This window comes from Xiphophorus maculatus, chromosome 11 (assembly GCF_002775205.1).
Source record: "Xiphophorus maculatus strain JP 163 A chromosome 11, X_maculatus-5.0-male, whole genome shotgun sequence".
In the NCBI taxonomy this organism is placed as follows: domain Eukaryota; kingdom Metazoa; phylum Chordata; class Actinopteri; order Cyprinodontiformes; family Poeciliidae; genus Xiphophorus; species Xiphophorus maculatus.
In genome coordinates, this window is record NC_036453.1 from 10,674,089 (window position 1) to 10,697,559 (window position 23,471).

Below are 23,471 nucleotides of genomic sequence, written 5' to 3' on the forward strand. Positions count from 1 at the left end.
GCAAAAACAAACATATTAAAGATCTTCCTCTCCAGATAAGAGTGATGATTGTGTAAAACCAACATATCTATCTGCTTGTTTTATGATTGTCTACCTTTATATCCCTACAGTTTAATTTTTAGGGTTAAGAATTCACTAAATAGAAGTTAGGTAGGTCTCTACACATGTGCTTTGCAGCCAATATGATATCTTAAATTTCAGATCAAACTTTTCACTTTGTTTTTGTCTTCCACAAGATGAAAAAAAATCTTAAGATTAAAGAGCTTCACAGAGACAAAGTGGACATGTAACAAGCAAAAGAAAGGCAAGACATAATTGCAACACATGGATGAAATTGCTGTTTTACTGGGTGGGTGAGCAGCCAATTAAGGGCCTCTTGTGCTTTCAGTTTCCTTAGCAACACACTGTCAAACTGCTGAAAAGATCTAAAAAGCTGCAATTTCTGGGGCTCAGAAATTACAAGTGGAAATCTGTCAGGAGTCATAAACAAGGGCTGACAACAAACTTTCACATGGTGCATGTTGTTTTGTTTTAAAAAAATCAGTTTTTCACTCATTTATCTTTATCCATTAACAAAGCTAGATAAACAAGGTAATGTTTTAAAAACACAAACCATCAAAAGTATGTGAAGTTATTTCCTCAAGAGGAAACTTGAGTTTCAGGGCAGTTCTGCAAAACATTAACATTTCACCTCATGTTTCAGTCACTTAGACTAAATATTCTGTGCTACGCTGAGGATTATCCTCATCCATCATTCTGAGGAAAAAACACATTAGCTTATGTTTTTGACTTGTGATTCAGAATGAATTATTCAATGAGCAATTTATTACCGTGACGGGACCTGAGTCCCATCTGCAACTTCCTCTTCCCCATCTCTTAGGGCTTGGGAAAGCTCTCAGATTAATTGAATTGTGGTTTTAGAGGGCCCAAGTCTTCTATCTCCATCTCACTCCACTACAAATACAACCGCAACGATCTGCCGTGATTGGACTGGACATAAGCTGTGTTAGAGTGCTGCAGAGAAGAAATGCTCCAATTTGGCTAGAAGTTTGGTCACATGCAGCAGATGTGGACCAATATAACATCATATCCAAGAAAATACGATTAATTTTAGTCAAGTTGAGTTAATAACAACACCTCAATGGAGGAAAAGGTTTGTTTTTACAGAGGTGAGCAGCCAGAATTGAGTCATTTACTAACAACCTTTAAGTCATATTTGATACATAAAACATTTTTAGAACAACTAAATGTAACACTATGCTGTAAATTTCCACTATATGCCTGGAAAATACATTTCCTTTCACTTTAGCTAGAATATCATAACCACCTTTATAGTAACTGTATCTCTTAAAGGTGTTGTAGGATTCTCTGAGCGAGCCAACACAAAGAAACCCCAGCTACGTCCTTTTCTAGTAATTTTAGTGGCATTGATTAAACTGGATGTGTAACTGCCTGTTGTATGATATTAACACAGATCAACACACCATCCTAATATTTAAGCCTGTTAAGAATTGTAGAGGGCACAGCAAAACGTCCTGGCACACAAAGTAAAAAACGACTCTTCTTGCTGCCTGTCTGGGTCCCACTGTGGTAATGTCAGTCAGGTAAAATGGAAAATCTTTGAGAGTCAAATTTGATTTGGACTGACGAAGGTCACTGGAAAGACAAGCCAACTAATTCACAAAATAAAGATTGATTTTGATTGCTTAAAGTCATTTTCCAGCTCCAATTTCTTGAAATTTCACAGCTGCCTGGGGATGATGCTGTGTTTGACTGAGCTTACAAACAATATTTGACAGCTCATTCCGTGAGTGCAGATGACTGTCACCTTGAGGTTCACTAATGAAGCCAAAGCCTCAGATCCTGTAACTGTGAAACAGCAAGACGTTAAAGTCACATTAATGGGGTAATTCAACTTCTAAGCTAGTGCTATAACACAAAAAAACTACAAAGATGGAGTACTGCTTTTTCAGTGCCTCCTGTGTATATCTTTTAAGAAACAAACACTTTCTTGATTTGATTTTTAGAGTAAGTGGATCAATTTCACCTTCACCTAGCTTATTCTATTAAACTATGAATATTATTATGCAATAAAAAGCAGCCTTTACTACTAATGGTGTGCTTTTGTGGACTGCATATCACTATTGATATCTGTCAAAATGACAGCGCCTTTTGATTTTTCTGTCAGTGTAAACAGTGGCCTGTGGTCCAGTCACCATATGTTGAGCTTTATGAAACAGATGACGGGTGTTGAGAACAGATTTCCAAGGAGACTCTGAGGTCACGCATTGTTTTTGTCCGATCTTTCTTTAAAATAGAAAGAAAGTAAAAACAGATCTGCTTTTGACAGAAGTAGAGACAGTATAAACACTGTAAATATTGTATTTCCACAACTACAATTTGTCACCTTCAGTTCAATAAATTGGTTTATAAGAATGGTAAAAATGAGAATGTAGCTGTAAAAATTACTCTATTACCATTAAACTTAAAAAATAAACCTATTTTCAAAATGGGCACAAGTTAACTTAAATAATAATAATAATGATAACTTTCTGTGTTGCATAGTCAAGTTGGTAAATTACAGTGATAATATTCTCATTTCAGCTAAGCTGCTAATGCATTTTATTCCCCTCTGGGTTGATATTGCTATGATCTAAAATCAGCCCGTTATCCTCCTGTTAAAATGTCATTTAACTGCAGTTATAAAGTACATTCAGCTAATGCAGGCTGGTCTTTTTATAAAAAGTCATTTTATAATATTCACTTTGTCTTTCTCAAGGAGGTAAATTCACAAAAGAGAGTTTACAGAGTAAATGGTAAATTATTATTATTATTATTATTATTATTAATAATAATAATAATAATAATAATAATAATAATAATAATAATAATAATAATAATAATAATAATAATGTTCTGGGCTTTATAGTAATTCTGTTAAAGGAAAAAGAGAAATTAAAAATGTAGTGGACAGAAGTGAAAAAATGGAGAACATGACAAGACAAAAGCTGCGTTTGAACATTTTGTATAAACTGATGGACAAGGACAATAATCATATTCAAATTAAGGATTAAATTTAGAGTCTCAAATAGACTTTCTAAATTTATCTATGTTGCTATCATCCTGAAAATGCTGAAACTGTGTTTAGCCTCAAGTATGGCCCTTTTAGAGACAAAGGTTTTCTTTTTAAAAGTGCCCTTTTCCTGTGGACGTTTCATGCTAATTAACCCAACAAATTAAGTTTAAATGTCAAGTTAGTTTGAGTGGGCTAGTGGTATTTTGGCCTCATTAGGGATATTTTTAATTGATGTGGTTGTTCTGCAACTTTTAGCATGTGGTAATGGTCTAAAATAAGGGTCTGATCATTTAGCTTGAACATTTGCAGGTTGGAGTTTGCAGCTTTAGTAGCAGTTCTTCAAATGCTGTGTCTTATCTGAAAATGTTCTCCTTAAAATAATAAATGTTTGGTCAACAAATCCAAATCCACCAGAAGATTTCAAACACTTGCTGAAGTTCTGTGATTGTCCTCTTTTCTGTGTTGTTTCAAATTGGTGGCAGCTGACACAGCAGAAACATAAAACAGGTAAGCTGTTTGAGCAATTCAATTAAAAACATGGAATTATACTTTTTGACAGTGTTGTAAAAATGTTTTCTTTCTCCCTCACAGACAAAATTTTAATATTGAAAAAAGATAACTTGATTAAACACACAAAGAGGCATTCAAATGATTTATATCATACCAACAAGTTCTTGTGTAAGACAGGAATGACGTTCTTGTTAAATTATGATTAATACATGAATAACTACATTTTTTAGTTCCATTTCACAACCCAATCTTGACTCTGAGTTAATTGCGCTTTGTTTCACCTGTTGGACCCAAAGAAAAAAGCCTTTGTTCTCATTTCTTATAGTCATGGAAATAATAGTCACACAGGTTCTATTTGTTTAGTTATCAGGAAAATCTTGTTTTTCTGCAGAATTCCTGCCTTTGATCAAGCAGAAAAACAAAAAACAAGCAGTACATTTAAAGGCGCTTTCCAATCTAGCACTGCAATTCATTTTCTCCTCCATGGTGTTTTGTCCCCTGCCTCCTCATTTTCTCCCCTGAGATGAGATGCAATACTTGGCTTTTTATAAAAGTCCAGCTGAGCTTTTCATTGTCGCTGACTTCTCAATTTTCTCCCAAAACCTCATGAAACCTAATCTAATTTTCTGTTCTGCAGACAGAGCGGTGCTGCGTCACTCACAGCCCCAATTTGACTTTTCATTTATGTAGGATCTCTGCCTTAGAAAAAAAAAGTCATGAAGCTGTCAAGTACCATATAAAAGAATATTGAAGGATGATAGAGAACAAATGGAGAAAGAATGGGACCATGATAAAGCAGTTAATAAGAAAATATTTAACATTTGCCTCAGTGTATTGAAATTTTGCATTTGCATTTGCATTTTGAATATTTAAACATAAATTAATTTCTAGAATTACTTGGAGAAATATTGGAGAACCATTTTCAGCAAATATAAAATCAAATCAAGTAAAATTTAATTAACTTTGCGTTTGCCACTTATTGGTATTTATAGAAAAATATTGTAAAATGTATGCATAGTAAGGGTTAACAAGAATGAGAGCTGACAACTTAACTGGTCAATCAATTGAACTTTTTAAGTGATTCCTCCAGTTTTCTGACAATCTCTGACACTCACAGTATTTAACATGAATCTCACTGAGGGAGGAGATTTTCTGAGGCAGGATGATGAACTCTTCTTTAACTCGCCAGTTTATTTTATTAACAGCAGCAAGAGAAGAAAATACAGAGATATAGAGCTTGAAAAATGATGCACAGACAAAGATTTTAGTAACAGCTGATGACTTTTTCTTTTAATGTCCGATTGAAGCTGGTTGTCAGCAGTGCAGACATTTCTAAAACTAAAAGCTAAATCTTTGATGTTTGAGAAGTAATTCTGTTTCTAAATGATTTCAAGGAGTTTAACTTTGAGGAAAGCAATAAAAAGAAAAACTCTGATCAATATTTAAATTTTTGTTGGACCCCTGGACACCTTTCATTAGCCACCTTTCATCAGAGCATATTCCAAAAAGCAGATGTTTCTGCTCTTGTGTTGTCACATTGTGTCATGTATTTTAAAAAATGTGTTTCATCTAAATTTGTGGAAATGAAAGAGACTGTTTTGGAACTTCAAATCCTATCCCAGCTTTAAATCGTGTGTGCAGAAATTGATTAACTGCATGCTGTTCATAATTGAACAGGTAATTTGGGGTCGAAGGAGCGAAATTCATTAGTTTTAGCATGATGTCACTGTTCATTTTCATATGAATTATTCATTTTCATTTTAAGGGATCAAATCACTGTCTGTGAATAAAATTCTATAAAATCTCCCAGGTGATCAGATAATCAATAACCAAATTTATTAGGAATGAAGTCATTGCATCAGCTTTGCTTCCAGTTTCAAGTATCCAGCATCCTGATGTGAGATTAACTGATAGTATTATATGGTCAGATTGGCATCAAACTGTAGAAGTGGCACACATGTGCAGCAAACATTGTAGTGTTTAATGAAGTTGAACGTTTTTGATATGCCAATAAATTCTGCAGCAGCCAGGTGAAATGTGTGAGCAAAAAAAAAAACAATTTTTTAAAAACTTATTTCTACGCTTAAAAAACTCAACTCAACTGAGATTGAGATTTTATTAAACTTTTATTGGCATTCATTCTATCTGTTTTACTGCTTTGTTTACTATGTTGATTTTTTTTCATTTCTTTACATTGTTGTATGTTTAGCTTTCTCATTTTGTTTGATATTTTCTTTTGTCTCCTTTATATCTGAGGTTCAGCATTTTATCAACTGGGGCTGATGCTAAAGCGCTTTATAAAGAAAGCTATTGATGATGATGATGATGATGATGATGATGATGATGATGATGATGATGATGATGATGATGATGATGATGATGATGATGATGATGATGATGATGATGATGATGATGATGATATAGTATCAAACTTTTGTTAAGGTGATGTGGGGACAGTACTTTACTATGTTATTCTGACTTTCTTAACACAAAAACTGGATATAAAATCTACATTTTCTCATTTGTGGATTATTACCATATTACCGATTTCCCAGTCCATGTGATGGATTATTAGATGGATAGATTGATAAAATGTATAAATGAAATGGATGGATGCCCAGGGATCGCACTCCGCTGCCCTAACAGGATTCGGCAGCTATAGATGATGGAGGACTGAAATCCATCACATGATCCTGTTCTGCGTTTTATTTTTTTGTAAGTTCCGAACTTATTGCGGATGCATGACTTGTCTAAAAATAATCATTTTAGAGTCTAATAAGTTTGGGTCTCACATTTAGTATTAATGTTTTTAAAATTAAACCAATGATGCCACTTTTCCCCTACAAATGTTGTTTTTTGACATGAGAGGGTAGAGAAGGTTGATAGGACAGGACTGCTCGATCAATGTAAATCCCCCCCACATTGCGAGGTTACAGGGGTGCATCCATAAATCATCTGGAAAGACGGTGAACAGATTGAATTGTCACAACTCCGGCTGGAACAGACAAGGTGAATGAGAAAGGAATGAGCTCCTGTCTTCCTCTCTGGCATTCAGAACAGGGATAGACTGCCTTTAGAGAAATGTGGGCACAACAGAGTAATATATGTTTGGCTCATGTTTGGGTGGCAGGGAGGATTGAGCCGAGGCGTCATGGCGCTATATTAGAATTCGGTCTGGTTAAATTAGCTTTTTTTTTCAGGTTGCCGTTTAAGATGCAGGTCCTGAGTTTTGTCCTGCATATAGAAGGGAGGTTAATACAAAACGGTTCATTTGCAGGAATGTTAATAATCCAGTTTATGAGACCTGTGCAAATCATAGTCTGCTCATAAGTGACTCATAAAATGAAAAAAAATATGTTGGATTTAAAACCAGATGAAATGTTCTGAAACAGTTTTTTTTTTCTAGCAAGAAAACAAGAAGTTTATTTGAATGAATACCATGTTCCGAAGGTAAAACCAGATATGTTCAACTTTGATTTCACGACTGAAGCTGTATGCACCGAAAAAGATTCAAATGTGGCTGAGGTCAGGAACTAAATATGTTTTTAGAGAAAATTATCTCTGAGCAATTTTTAGTGAAATTGCTTTAATTTCCCTGAAATTAAACCAATTTCAATGTCCAAGGTCAGCAGAAACATGACCTTTTCCCCAAACAATTATGTATCAGTACAATTGCATTTTATGAAATTCTGTGTTATCATTGTATTCTGACAAAAAATGTGAATTCATTCATGGAGAATGTTTTTCTGTATTATCTACATCTTAGCCTAACCAGTGATTGGATGGATGGATGGATGGATGGATGGATGGATGGATGGATGGATGGATGGATGGATGGATGGATGGATGGATGGATGGATGGATGGATGGATGGATGGATGGATGGATGGATAAGAATTTATTAGAAATTATAATTGTGCAGTACTTTGTGTTGGTCTTTCATATAAAATCCCAATAAAACGCATTAAAGTTTGTATATGAATAGGAAAAAGTGAACATTTCAAGACGTAGGAATATTTTGCAAGGTCTTTTATCAAACAAAACACAAGCCAGAATTTAACTTATTACATTTTTATGTTGTCGTCTTCTGTAGAAATATTGGTTCTGATGTACCTCCTCTTCTCCCATGGAGATAGCTTTCAGGCAAATAGAAATTCAACAACAACTAACAAATAAAACGAGTACAGCACACTCAACGAAGAGCATTATCATGGCTCAGAGCAAATTGTTTGAATTACTGAGACAGCCTTCTGCCGCCGCCTTCACCTAACATTATCAATTTGCATATGAGTATGCACCATCTGTCTGTGGAGTTGCCCTTTCCAAATGCCATGAAAGGTCAGAAAGCAATAAGTCAAAGTGCCACCCTGCTTGGCAAGGAGGCTCCATTTCACATGCTCAGTTATGCACCGAAAATTGTAAACAGTAAACATAACTCAGAAATTGATCATGAATGAATCGTTATTTCATTCTGTGTTTTCCAGCCAGATTTCAGATCCCTGACCTGTGCAGCTCAGTGTGACCTGATATTTTAGATTTCATTACAAACAGAGCAGTAAAGCCATTGGCGGTGGCCATACATATATTGATGCTTCTTTAATATATTTTTTTTCCCACTGTATTTTAATCAATACACATTGAGTGGTTTTTTTGATGACTGAGACAGTCATCAAGTAGGAATTGCTTCGAGTTTAATGCCTCTGTGCTGGAAAACTCTCTGGAGGACTTTAATTCTAAAAATCAATAAACAGGGGCTCCTGGTAAACTGGTCATAGAAATAGTTCATGTGTCCCTAATTCACAAACATGTTTTCTTGACTTTTTTTTAATGTGCCATTTGTCTAATATTGAAGTACAAAGATAAACTGTTTCCAAGCTGTAAAAAAGTTTTCAAAACAATTACTAAGGCCCCAGAAAACGTTTTGTAGGGGCGGCCAGCTGGAGTCAGTGAAAATATCAGGGTGTCACAAAACTGCATTTTACATTTTATATATTTATGTAGATTTATAAATATATATGTTTTTATAAGGCAAGTATTTGAAGTATTTGGCTTTATCTGTCCAAAACTGATTATTTCTGGTAGTCACACAAAAGTTTAGCAAAAACGACATACTTTTGGAAAAGTAGGAGAGAAAATTTCTCTCAATCCCAAGTTGAAATGTAGATAGCATCAAATTGTTGCTATGGAGACTTGGTATCTTAATTCTTCGCATGGTGGTATTGATAAACTTAGGCCATCTTCCAGGCTTATCCATCTCATTTCCCAATCAAATTTAAAAACTTTCAAAGTGTTTCTCTGGCTGCAGATGCTAGGATCCTGGTGTGTGGCTGTGGTTTAAATGGTTACAAAATCATCAGTCATGATCAGCCATTCCTGACAGACTCAAGCCATCAGCATCTTTGAGTGTTACTCAGTCCAGTTGGTGATTGTTGTCATGCTCACTTTTGGTCCATGATTTGTTCCTTTTATCTCCAAAGATGAACTTCCTGTAGTTTTAGAGAATTTTTAGAGCTAACACCAAGATCAAAATCACACCTACGAATCTGTTAGAAGTGATATATGTAGATGTTTTCCCTCTAATAAATAAATGTACCCAAATTTAAGGTTAAAAGTATTTTATGTACAATATTGTCTGAGGCCCTGCAATGGACTGGCGACCAGGTGTCCAGGGTGTACCCAGCCTCTCGTCTGTTGACCGCTGGAGATAGGCATCAGCACCAACCTCACTAGGGACAAGGGTATATGATAATGGATGGATGGATCTTGCGTGAGCTTCTGCTGCTGCAATAAGCTACACTTAGTTTTAGATTTTCTTTTTTTTACTATTGGTTGGTTGTGAGCTCAAGGCTAACAACTGTCTAAGCTAGAAAAGAAAACAAAAAAACTTAAATGCTTCATCTGCAATGTGTTCAAATATATTTTCATGTTATTGTGACATTCAGTTTTTTTCTTAAATTACTCTAATGTTTGAAAAGAAAAATATTTTTGATATTGACAAAGAACTATAAAGTCAAAATCAGCTGGTTTGTCAGTTTACTAAAAACATCAATTTTACTGTGAAATCTTTTCCCTCACATATTTGCTGTGCAAAGCCACCAGCCGCGCAAAAAAACGTGTATTCCAGACTGAACATCATCTGTCTCATTCTACTGACCCACAACTTGAGTAGGTTGTGTTCCAGGCCTTCAGTGAAAACCGTATCATTATGTTCAGACAGTCTCGTACTTGAAATATTCCTCCTGAGCGGAGCGGACCTCCGTGTCCTTTCCCATTCTATGGCGAGTCAGACGTGGAGACAGTAGAGGAAATGTTCTGGTCCTTTTTGTGACAGGCAGAATAATTGGCTCCAGTCACAGTCTGTCCACTGGAAAAGCATCTGCTTTTCATACACTCTTCAGACACACTGGCAGAAGAGCAAGAACAGGTATGAAGAAGCAGAGCCCTGTGTGTGGGAGACAATGTGCCTAAGTGTATTTGAGTGATATTAGGCCTGAAGGCTTTGTTACACATCAAAACATTGGTGGCTATCAGGTAGTCTGGTCTGTGAGCAAATTTGTTCGCTGAAGGACATTTTGTGAATAAAAAAAGATGCGAGAATGAAAACCATGACTCTAAAGTCCAGATATGGTGGTTTTTACAGTTATCAGTGCTTGTCCATGTACTGCAGAGAATTCTTCTCTTCTGTTGGAACAAACGCTCAATGTCTAATCATTTCATGAAAGTTTTGGATTTAAAGGACTGTTATCAGAGGAACCAGCACAGTCTTGTTTTGTCTAAATCTTAAAAAAAAAAACAATTTTCATGCAGCTATTTTTTTCTAAATAGGATCCCAACAAAATTCTTTCTAGAGCTCCACCACAGTCATGTCTGTCTGGAAGAAAAATTATGAGTCTGCTTAGCAGTTTATCCCAGGTCTGAACAATGAGCAATAAAAAAATAATATTACACAATCGTAAATGTTTAATTTAATACTGGAATTGACACGTTCTTGTAGTGTAGTTAAGTTTCACTTTCGTTTTCTACAGGATCTGCTGCTCTAGTATGACACCTGGTGGTTGTTTGAAGTCACAACATATATTTAAGAAAGCAATCCAGTCAAAACAAAGACCTGTCCACCTCCACTTCTCATGCCCAGTTCCACAATAAACAAACTTCAACGTGGATGGATGGAAAGATAGATATTATTCATTTTAAAAGTAATTGCACTTGGGTCTTCATCTTTCCAACCTGGAACAAGAACGGTTCAATAAATCATTAAAGTACATAATTATAAAGACAGCAATGCCCATGATGAATGGCTATAAACACATTCATGACCTTGTCCTGAATTACAGATAGATTAATTTCTAGGTAGGACGTAGTTTTACAAACTAATGCATGCCTGATTTGATTTAATAAAGACTTTAAATTCTCTGACAATGACAGGATCATCTGCATACTTTATGATAGCTCTTTATAATAATCTTCTTCTCTTTAAATAGACTCTTTGGGCACGTTCCCATCCCTTTTCACTTTAATCATCTCAGTGATTGAATGTGTTAAAACACTTTTTTTTCAAAATGTTAATGTCATAATCATTTCTTCTACCCACACAGAAGCTGGCAGAGTTTTTAGGCAGCAGTGATTTACTCATCAGTGAACATAGCTTCTCAGCACAGGCCATTTCCCAGAGTCTCCAGGGATGTCATATCGCTCAGCTTGTCGCTCCTGCTCCCAGATTGAGGTGTGGGGACAACTTTGAATACACTGAGAGACCACTTCACATCTTATTGCCTCTTAGAGACATTTCCCTGATGATAGCAATACGAGAATCCTGTTAATGTTATGCTGCTCCATCATCTGCCACTTTTAAAGTCAATCAGTCAGTGAACAATCTGCATTTCTTTCCTCTCAAGGGGAGGCACCAGGTTATTACATTCCTGCACACTGCCACCATCAAAAATACCCTTTAAAAAGTGTTTACTGGGTTAAGAAACATTTCAGGAAAAGATAAGATATCCAAATGCCTTTTGCTTTTTCATTCGTTCTTTTATGGTGTGACCTCTTACATTGTTTCCCTACATTAAACCATCAGCTCAGCAAGATGAGACAGTGCGAATACAAGAGCAAATATCACGTTTGGAAAATGACAGCAAAATTACGCTAGTATTCTGAAGCTCGGTTTTAAAATTGCTGCCTTCTGAAATAAATTCAAGGAAACAATCTGCCACAACAGCCTCTTCTCTGACAGAGAAGCTTTTGTAACAATTTGTTGCCATTTTTCAGGGAGGGTGTTCAGGGTATTGGATGTGGCTGAGATCAGGGAACTGTTTCAAACCAAAAGCACAAAAGAACGTAGTGTTCGTTATGAACTTTATTCTGTGCAATCGGATCATTTTAAATCAGATTGTCATAATTGGACAATATGGTTAATATCAAGGGGTTCTTTGTTTCATGAGAGACATCTGACTGACAAAAACAACTGGTGTGCGTCACGTGAAGCCCACTGGTGACTTATCTCAAAAAAAGTGTGTTTGACTCCATCTGTGATAAATTATAGTGTGTTTTCACTTGTTAGTGGGTCTAATGATAACTTTAAATGTTGTAGGGAAGATGTTCTCCTCTCTAACAACATGATGCAGAGGAGAAGCTGCTTGACAAACACATCTAACTGGCAATGATCTGAACAACTTACTGAAACGTTTTCCTCACTACACTAACTTTACTAGAAATGCTATGCCGTGCTCATTACACTTGCACATAATAAATAGGAAAGGGATAGGATAGGGCTCCTATCTAGGAAGATGAGCACACACTTCCAAATTGCACATACCTGCTGAAGGAATATGTATGTGTCCGAGAGTTTGAACACAGTGACATGCAAATTTGAATTGTTCCAGGAAAAATGTGGCTCAATGAAGAGTGAAGCACCTTTATATATATGTATTTTTTATCTTACTCTGGTGAATAGTAATTTCACAATCATAGAAAATGAATGGGTTCGGCAGAAAACCAATGATGTCGGTAAAACTACTTATCTCTCAAGCTCAGTATTGTCGGGATGATAATTTGGACTTATTTTCCAGCTACAGGAACTAGAGACCTTGCAGTCACTAGTGGTCCATTTTCAGACCATCATTTCACAGTAAACAAAATGCATCTGCTTCCAGAGAATGTAGCTGTTTTCATATTATCATCTGAAATTTTGAGGTAATTTGTGTACAGTTCTGCTGTTTCTTTGCTTTCTGTCAAACCACTCTGGCAGTCATTCGGCTTCCCCATCTTAATCTTACAGCTCGTAGTTTGAAGAGGTTTGTAACTACTTCCAGAAGTAGCAAGAAGTAATGCTCAACTCTGACCCCATCATTCTGTGTCAGGACTTTTTTTAGTCGATCATAAGGCTTAAAGAACATGTGTAAATGTTTCCAAGAGACTCTAGGGAACGAAAGGTTAATGATAAAACCTTTTGAGTTGACTGTGAACTCAATGGAAGTTTTCTAGGATTCAATGTAGTCATTTGTATGACAGCTGAATCTTGGACTAAACTCATCAATACTCACTAAACACAGCAGCAAGTCTACAACAGCGTCTGAAAAAGAAAGCCAACATGGTCCAGTGGGCCAATTAAACTTCAGACCTCAAAATGATTCAAATGCTGCGGTGACACTTTCAAGAGCTGTTCAGGAACACAACTTCAGTAAACTGGAATAGTGATTTAAGAGTAATACATAAACCCCTCCAGATTATTCGTTTTATACAAGTTAGAATTCCTGAGAATGCCAAAAATATTACACAATCTTTAACAAAGAACTGTGCTGCTGCCCTTCTTTCCAAATGTATTAGTGAGCTTTTGTCTCCACCTTGTGATGTGCAAGTGGATTGCATTATTATTTAGTCTAGAATAAATGCTGTTCAGTTCAGTAGCCATATTGCGGCTGGAATAAAAGAAAGTAATTCACAAAACGTGTTTAATTAAGTCCACGTTTATTTTTATTTTTTTTTAAATCAAGACTTGTAATATTAACTATGGCATAATGAGGCAAAACTTGAGGAAACTCTATCTATCTATCTATCTATCTATCTATCTATCTATCTATCTATCTATCTATCTATCTATCTATCTATCTATCTATCTATCTATCTATCTATCTATCTATCTATCAACCAACTATAATATTGAAGCTTGAAAAATAACTTAACTGTGAAATTTACCTACCGTAAATATTTCATTTCCTATCTGTGCTGCTGCTAATTAAAAGGCCATCTGATCTAACTGTTTACAACGCCATATTCAACGCCTTTCCATAGAAGAAAACGGTTGAAAACTGATGTTTGTTACAGCAAATAAAAATATAGATCTTGTAAATTAAGCCCGCCTTCAGGAAAAAAGTTGGCCAATCACCGTCCAGGGCAAGAACTTCCGCCACACGGACGGAGCATGTTCCATTGTACCGAGCAGTTCTAAAACAGTGTCGCAGTTTTGGAGGTGTCAACTGTTAGAATTCCGTTAAAGTTGCTTTGGTTGTGGTGACCAGTCGTCGCTACTTAGTGAAGAAATCAGATGAGGTCGTTGACGACAGAGTAACGGGCGACTGCAGGGACAGAGTGCGGTGGTTCTCACCGAAGGAATTCCATCCAGCTTCAGCAGCGGCTCTTCCACCTTCTTCCGCCGGTTAGCACCGCAGCTAAACAGCGTTAGCCGCGGTTTGTTTTAACTCCCGTGAATCCGATGAGTGGAATGTTTTTAACCCGGAGGCATCTCAGTTCGAGTCGGTCAGAAACACAGACGACGAAGGCTGTTAGCTCCGGGATTAGCCGCTAAGCCGAGTTAGCTACTTGGCTAGCCAACTGTCGGGTCGCCTTGTATAAAAACAAACAAACAAACACAAAAAAAACAGCACAACGTGTAGTCAGGTACAAACGTTGTTCTGGTTAATATTTATTGCTTGGACTTGAATTTCACCGCAACCGCGCAGAATGAATGGGTTCAGCACAGAAGAGGACAGCCACGACGGCCCGCCGGCTCCACCGTTTTACGGCCAGAGCTGCTGTCTGATCGAGGACGGGGAGCGCTGCGGCCGCTCGGCTGGAAACGCCTCCTTCAGCAAGAGGATTCAGAAGAGCATATCGCAGAAGAAGCTGAAGCTGGACATCGACAAGAGTGTAAGATCACTTTTTTTCTGATCGTTTACTGAAATTTCCGTTAAAAAAAGAAGTTTGGGACTCGAACTCCCCAGCTGTTGTCGATCTGCTGGTGTTTACGGAGTCCCGCATGTTGACTGCGACTTTAACCGTCAGGCGTTATGTAGGACAGCACTGTCGGCCCGCTTCATCTTCCAGCCGTCGCACTCTTTTCTAACACACCCCCTATTTTCTGTTTGTTGCTTAATCTCATTTTTGTGGTTAGTAAGCTTTTCTAAAGCTACCAGGGCTAAATGTAGCTGTTTTTCGAACACTTCTTTGTTAAAGAAGATTCTTAGTGATGCTGAACAACTAAGGAATCAAGTTGGATCACAACTGGCAGACAGTTGCAATATAGGGTAAAACAATAGCTCTTATAATGTTCAAAGCAGGAAACTGTTTACTTCTAGGAAACATTCACGTTTAATGACCGAATAAAACGCCACGTTGCTACTACAAAACACAAACATGAGTAACTTTGAAAACAACTAAGGTAACTTTTTAACTTGGAAATTGTACACTTCCAGTCAAGGGTGTAAATCTCATCTCATCATTGGGGGGGACCAGAAACAGGGAAACTTCTTAAGAGCAATTTTGGGGGGGGTCTGCGAGGTTCCATTGAAATGTAATGTAAAATGTGGTTTAAAAAGTTTTTAAACCACATTCAAGCTGCAGGACCAAAAATGACTAGTAATGCATATCAAACATGTTTTATTTTCAGAAAGCAGCCTGCAGAGAAGTCAAATAAAAATTCAAATGTTGCTTAGATACGAGTTTTGTTCAGTCTGACTGATGTAATCTCTGCTACACCTTTACAAAAGGTTAAAGTTCTAAATACAAAAGTTTTAATGAGTAACTCCTCTTAATAAAATTCCTCATAAACATTGATTTATTGAAATGGCTCCCAATACAAGTTATGGGCTATTTAAATAATAACTTAAGTTGCTTTATTTTTAAGCCTTTTTTAGTTTTGGCATGTAACTGAAAACAAACAAAGTAGATAGAAATTAATATCTGGGGAGTATCATAATTTAAAGGTAGCACTTAGGTAGCATTCTAGACTTTTCCAAGATTGGGGGTTCCGGACCCCCCGAACCCCCCAGGATTTACGCCTATGCTTCCACTAGGCGGGTGGGACATGGGATGGGATTCTTACAAAATGCTAACCTTCAGCTAAAACGCCTTACTTTCACACTCACTGTATTTTCACAGACACTAGTGTAATATTGTTGGTTTTATTTATTGATCAGGAAGAGCAATTTCTTCATGCTGGAATGATTCAATATAAATATTTCATCTGGATTTTTAAACAGAGTAATACATTGATATAAGTGGGTTAATTAGGTGGTTTATTTGCTAGGATATTTTCCTGCTGTCAGCTACACAACAGGTGTCAACCCATTGTTTTAAAACAGTGTTAGCCTAATATTAGAGTCATATTTTTTTGTGAATAAAAGTATTTTCGAAAAGGTGACTTTTTCTGGAACTTCAGTGTTCTCAAAATCACGACTTTTTAAAATCTTTGCTATAGCATGATGCCATAATCGTGGCAGACATATGCTTTCATTTCCAATGGTTGACCTGGAGTTGTTTTCCTACCTTCCAGGTGCGGCATCTCTACATCTGTGACTTTCACAAGAACTTCATCCAGAGCGTCCGCAACAAGAGAAAGAGGAAGACGAGTGATGATGGAGGGGAATCCCCTGACCACGATGTGGAAGTGCCTGAGGTAAGCTGGGTTAAAGCGGACTAGTCAACGCTCTCACACCACCTCACATGTGTAAATGTTGCTTCAAAAGTAAACTAGTTAATATTCTAAGATTTGATTCAATGCATATCTGTGGGACACCAGGTAGTTACCATTATGCATGTGATCTGAAGTAATGGAAACATTCAGATGCTGTGAATAACAGTATGTTTATTATTCAGTGCTTTAACAAATAAACTCTAGTTTCAGAGAGAGAAACTGCAGAATTTAAGTCCACAAAACACAAGGAAAACCTGCTCAATAAGTTGAAATAACAAAATATTTTTCAGTCAAAGCAGATTATAATATATACTCACATACGATGTAAATAAAATACACCTTTTATTTCTAGAATTTTCCTTGAAAATTCAGCCCAAAGTCAGAGTGTGTGATGCTCAGGGAAACTCCAAAAATAAACCAAAGAGCTCCGGCCCAGAAACTACATGTCTCAGCATGTAAAAGTTCAAAACGTGACAGGAAAAGGTTGAACAAGAATGACTTGTTTGGAAGGGTTGAAGGAGATCCAGCAAGATTTAGATTTGCAGAGTTTTATCTGACACATTTCTTTGGACAGATGAGACCAGCACAGAGATGTTCAGTAGCAATTCACAGCATCATGTCAGGTGGCAACCAAACACCTCAAACCACACGGCGGTGGAAGGGTGATGATTCCAGTTTGTTTCACGGCTGCACGACCAAAACATCTGAAGTCATGGGGATTTTCTTCACACGGTTTTTTTACATGTTTTTATTGTAAAACCAATTGTTCACTTCCTCAAAGTTGCCGGTGGTCAAAGAACAGATCAGAAGACGTTATACGTCTTCTGCCTCTCGACGTAAAACGTTCTCATCACTGTGTTGGTGTTTTCAGGTGGATCTGTTCCAGCTGCAGGTGAACACGCTGAGACGCTACAAGCGACACTACAAGCTGCAGACCAGACCTGGTCTCAACAAGGCCCAGCTGGCAGAGGTAAACACACACACACACACACACAGCGTTCTATCAATAGCAAGTTACACATCATCTTCTGTATTCAGTTGCGAACTCTTTTACAGACTGGTCAGATCCTTCAGTTTGTCTTAAATGTGTCTTGTTATTGTGTTTTTGAGTTTTGTCATGCATGGTAAAAGTTTTGTCTTGCTGTTGATTTAAAAAAAGAAAATGTATGCCGTGCTCAAACTCAGTTGGAACTGCATTAACACCTCCAACTACTTCAAATTAATTTTCCGCAGAGTTCAGAAGCTTGGTGTCAGTTTCAGTCTGTTATTGTTAGAAAACAGGCCTTCATTTATTCTGGACAGGTGAGCCATTTGTAGTAATTTCTCACACAATTCAGCAGGGGGCGCTCTATATGTTTCTTTGACCTACTCTGTCGCCTGTTAGTGATGTGGAAATTACCATAGACGAGTAAAAACAAGCTGTTTTATTTACAGGGTGTCGATATTTACGAGATGCGTATAAAATGTGTTTGAAATGGTTGGAGCCAAATGGTCATGTTCTCAATTCTGCATATCATTTTAGTCGCGTCCAAATGAGGTTCTCACACAGTTGCATTCAGTTTATGGGAGACAAAAAAAAACATGTATTGAACATTTTTTTTTGACCCAAACAGTCTAGCAGCACTATTGTAACTTGAAATATTTCACGAGGTTTTATTTCTTAGTAAACAGTTTAGAACTGTTGTTGTCATATGTGTTGTCACTACAGTATTTGAGCATAGACACAGATCCATGCTGACATACCACAAACTCTTTTGGTTAATTAATATACAATAGAGATATTGAGATGATTTTTAGCTGGGTCATAATGGGGAGAAATGATTCATCAGTCTTTTACTAACTACTTCCCGTTTTGAGCTGTGAAAATTGTTTACTCTAAACTATTTGCTGGGTCCAGAAGAAGTCTCCAAAACATTCTAGAGCTGTAACAATAAAGTCAAATAAGGTCTCTTTGTTTTGCATCCTTAGCAGAAATTTAATAAGGCAAAGGAGAGGATTAAGTATTTACCGGAACAGATGGACATTTGCCATTTATTGTGAAAAATCTCTTACCGTGATAAGAATTTTTGCTTATTTTTTTCATGATAAATACTGATGTTAAATATTGATGTTGAATAAAAATAAAAAAATGTTCAAAACAACAAATGTTCTCACTATTTTCTCCACTTTGGTTCCATTAGCGTTCCAATAAAAACGTACATTTTAAAATATGATTAAATGCAGTTACTGTGCAGATGGTGATGTAAATCACTTTTTTAAAGGGACAGTATCATGTATTTTCCTGGCATATAGTCTCATTTTATACCACAATCAAGTAACCGTCACCGTCACTTGTAATAAAAATGCTGTATATATTAAATATGACATAAAAAAATTTTACTTTACAATTTAACACCTTCAAATTGGGCCTCGGTCTCTTGAAAAACTGCTCCTCTTTCTGCCTATAACAGCATAACAACCCCTCTATTAACCATTTAACAATGTTCTTACCAGCGTTGCAGTGAGAAGTAGCTGATATAATGAGCTCAGTAGATTTGCAGTTCCACCTGGTGTTTGCTAGTTGCTGCTGGCTAGTTTGAAGGTAGTGAGTGGGGGAATTGAAGGGCAGTACTGCTCTGAGAGGTAGAAGCTTGGAAACTGTTGCTCAGAGGAGGAGCTGCACCTCAAAGGTGGGGCTAGGTCCACCCGGGCGTTTTGCTCATCTGAATGGTTGCCACAGGAGTTTAGAGGACTTCTCAAACATTCATGAAAGAATTAAGGCAACACCCCAGGTATGTTTTGATGAGGAAATAACATAAGTTTTATATCTTTAGTTTTTACAAGATGTACAACTAAAGAAAGTCGATTTTACACAATACTGGCCCTTTAAGTAACTGGTGTCTCAAAGAAGCTAATTTCAGATCAGCTTGTTTTTCAAGACAGTATTTGATGGTGGCACCATGAATGCTGTGCTATGCAGTCACTGTCCTGCTAAACGGGTTATTACCTAAAATTATTTTTTTTAATCTTCATGTCCTAAGTTTGTATGGTTCAACCCTAGTTGTGATGTGATGTGACCCAGCTTGTTATATTTCTCCATTTAAATCAGACTCCAGGTCCAGCAGCGGTTTAGCTCAGGAACTTCACCTCATATTACCACCTTTTTATTCACTTTTAGCCTCTTTCCTGTTTCCCCTCAGACCGTGAGTCGTCACTTCAGGAATATACCTGTGAACGAGAAGGAGACGCTCACCTACTTCATCTACATGGTGAAGAGCAGCAAGAGCCGCCTGGACCAGAAGGCCGACGCAGGCAAACCACTGGACTAAGCTTCCCTCTTCCGTAACCCCAGCAACAGCTCCACACCAAACCTGGACACCACTATCAGCAGCAGCTCCCTTTCCCACTGTCGGACCAGAACCTTTGCCGTCCTGTCAGGACGTTAAACAGAACTGGAGGAGACGTGGAGAAACGACGAGTTTGCTTTCTCGCCGTCACTGAACTCTCCATAAAGTCTGTGGAGAAACAGGGCTCACTGCGGAGATTTACGTTGTAATACTGTAAAAAAAAACAAAAAAACAATACAGCATCTGATCTGAAATAACTCAGCTGACTGAAATGTATAATATTGCTGCCTTAAGAGTTTAAAAAAGGAGAAACAAAAAACACTTTGTTGGTTATTATTTTTTCTTTTTTAGCTGGTGAATAGACTGTTAACACATTCAAAGCAGGAGGCTGGAAGGGAAGAGGTTGAAACAAATGACATGTTTGAAAAAGGACACAGTCCAGGCTCAGGTTCGCTTTCCAACTCAAATCTAATCACATCATCGGAAATAATGTGTAAAATGAAATTTAAATACCTGAAACCAGTTCTGTTGGCCTGTTTTCAGATGGAATGTGACTGGATGGTGAGGATTGGTGCAGCGCTTTGAGCCTCTCTTTCCTCAGTAGAGCATTTGTTTTGTGGGTACACACTGATTTATTTCTGTTGGATTTTCTTTTTAGTTCTGCTTTTATTCTACGTGTTGTTTGAAGATGCCTGCATATTTAACAATGAACCGAAACCTCCACCGGTATAAAATTGGAAATCGAAGGTTGTTTTTTTTTTATACTTCAGAAGAATAACAGGAAGATGTTGTCCAACTTTTTCTCCCAGTTTGTAAGAATTGATTACTGGGGAATGTTTGTCTTGATATCAAACTTACAGAAATTCTTATAGTCTTCACATTTCATTTCCATCTGAAATAATAATGTGAAACGAGCAGTTTCCTTCTGATCTGGTTTGCTTTGCAGAAAGGGAAAGCAGGCCGGCTGAAGCCGTCATATTCTTCAGAACCATCGTCCTCCAGCTGTTCTTGTGGACTGAACTCACTTTAGGATTTCTGTTGCATTTTTCTTTGCTTTATTTTGTTTTTCAGTCTGTGGTACCTCCTTTTTTTTTTTTTTTTTTTTGCTTGTAGGTTTCTTAGTGTCATGTAGATAACATCCGTCTTTATTAACACACAGGTCATGCCTCGTTATGCTGACTGTTGTATTAGAAAGAAAAGAGAAGAAAACATATTTAAGTATGGCTGCGTACTGCTCTTAATATTATTAATAAATGTATTGTACAGGCAAAAGAGATTTTAGGGTTTTTTTTCCAGGAGAACCTAAGGTTTTAGGAGATGGTTGTTTCACAACTTAACAACTGAGGTACCAAACAAAGAAAATGGCTGAACCTTCCTGCACCTATTGCTGCACTCTACCACTCAGCTGAAAGGCTTTTAGACTTTTTTATAATTATTTTTAAAAAATAAAATAAAACATGGCTTTGACAATTTACAAATAATTTTCTGTCATGAAAAACACTAAATAACCTTGAGTGTTCTAAAATTACAGTTGAGAGGCTACAGACTAAACTAGTTACCTAACTAGTGTTACCTTTCATACCAGTCCATGCTTTTTTTTATGCCAATCAACAACTCATTTCTTGTCAGCGTACTTCACAGTTGTGCATTTATGTTGTTTTTGTCAAACCTTATTAATTTTTAAAAGCACCGCTCATCACAGCGTCGGTCAAATTCAGGGTCTGCATCCTTCGAGTGTCGCACATTGCGTCACATCGATGCTCTCCAGATCCGATGATGGCTTCACCGAATGCGGCCGACTTTAATTCGTTCTTTTCGCTTAATTTGAGAGACGAGTCTGATGTAGCCTTCTTAAACCATCGAGTTTCATTGTGGGTCGAACAGGAGATCATAGTTCATATAACGATAACGGATGAAGCAGAAGACGGAGAATAGTTTCAAATATATATATATATATATTAAATGGCTGTACAAAAATTACAAGCAAGATTTGGAGCTCCACTTTTACTAGTTTGTGTTTAGTACTGTCTCGGTTGCTAGGCGATAGGACATTGAAAGAGGGGACGGTGGGAAATCAAAATGTAAAGGCTAAGTCATCCAATTTCATAGTTGGTCACTTCTGGTTTTCTGGGTCAGTGAAGGACCCGGCCTACATCAGCCAAGTAGATCCAGCTTCTGAATTTGGACTTCTTCTCCTTTTGGTTTTGCTCTTTAGGGGTCGCCACAGTTCTTTTTTCCCCATGGTTCCTGAATTTGGATACATATTTATATATTATCTGTAGATCCATTGGCCTGTATAACATGTGATCAAACCAAAATAGGTTTAAATAATATAAGCATTATTCCTTACATTCAACTTTAACTTGATTATTGAAAATCACTCGTCTGCTTTTTAAAAAAAAATGACCTAAACGTCTGTAGGGAAAACTAAAATGAATAAATTTAGAAGCACATGAAGAAGTTTGTTTTTGTACTCGAGAAACTGCCAAGTTATGAAAATTGACATTTCAGATCCCATCAAAAGTTATCTCTCGAAAGTTTACAGTGAAACAGAAGTTTGAATTCAAACCCAACACCAATCAGTCAGATCAATAGAGTTCAAATTAATCCAAAAGAAAAGTGCAACTCCTAACGATGAGATTCACGTCAACGTAATCCCTTATCCTGAGAAAGCATGAGGTGAAATGACGTTTCATAGATATAAACTTTCAGAATCGTCTCGGTGTCTGGCAGAAGCACCTGGCTTGAGAGGATGGGAAGTAGATGAATATCTTTTTGCCTTTAGAGAAAACGATCTCGTGTTTTATTTAAAATAACGCAGCAGAGAGAGTTTCTCAGAGCTGGTAGGATAGAGACTGTTCACAACCTCTTGAAAAAATAAAATATCTGGAAAGTTTCAGAGACATAAAACCACCACCAGGGGTCCCTGTTGGTCCCTCTGAAATAACAGGATTTATTTGAGCTTTTTAGAGTGTTTGGAAACTTTCTCAGTAAATACATGAGTGTTTATTTTCTGTAAAATAAATACAAAACTAAACCGGGACATCCAAAACGCTTTAAAATATTTTCAATATTTTCAGTTATTTAAAAGTGCCTTCCGAGACAAACATGATCTGAGATATAAAAGCCAAAATTAAATTGATCAAAGTGCAGAATAAATTGCCAGTGTGGCAGCTTTTTTTTTTTTTTTTTCTACCAGTGGAGATTCCAGAAGTGAGAATTGCAGCAACAAAAACATGGATTAAAAATAACATTTTCATTTTTGCATCTACTTAAGAACAAAAAACGCTCATAAACTTTAGTTTTTAGCCTTTGAAAAATAATTTCATAAGAGCTTATGAGTCCACATAAATGATGTAGTTTTGTTACAGTAAAATCTGACGCTTAATATGAACAAAACCACTGGAGTTCCAAATATAATGTCATGAAATAATCCATTTATTTATGGAAACAAATATACCTTCACATCTAACACACATTTCCATTAACATTGCGCACAATAATAAACATTTTATTCCACGTTTTTTTTTTGTTGTTTTTTTGTTTTTTTTACATTGACCGTTTTTACATGTCGGGAGTGAAAAGCTGCGTTAATGTCAGTGTCTCACTCTCGGTTGGTTTTTCTCCTCTACAGTGACATTTATTAAAGTAC

General features: G+C 36.8%; 1 protein-coding gene across 1 annotated transcript; it reads left to right on the forward strand.

Moving 5' to 3' along the window:
• The first annotated feature begins 13,797 nt into the window (after positions 1-13,797).
• On the forward strand, positions 13,798-21,091 carry sap30l (SAP30 like). The gene is made up of 4 exons (XM_005800360.3): positions 13,798-14,728; positions 16,353-16,475; positions 17,365-17,463; positions 19,673-21,091. Exons 1-4 carry the CDS (start codon positions 14,543-14,545, stop codon positions 19,799-19,801), a joined length of 537 nt encoding a protein of 178 aa, XP_005800417.1. The 5' UTR covers positions 13,798-14,542; the 3' UTR covers positions 19,802-21,091.
• Positions 21,092-23,471: the final 2,380 nt, after the last annotated feature.

Coding starts and splice junctions, on each gene's coding strand:
- sap30l (XM_005800360.3), top strand. CDS start 14,543: ATGAATGGGTTCAGCACAGAAGAGGACAGCCACGACGGCCCGCCGGCT. Junction 14,729..16,352: donor AGCTGGACATCGACAAGAGT/GTAAGATCACTT, acceptor CCTACCTTCCAG/GTGCGGCATCTCTACATCTG. Junction 16,476..17,364: donor ACGATGTGGAAGTGCCTGAG/GTAAGCTGGGTT, acceptor TGGTGTTTTCAG/GTGGATCTGTTCCAGCTGCA.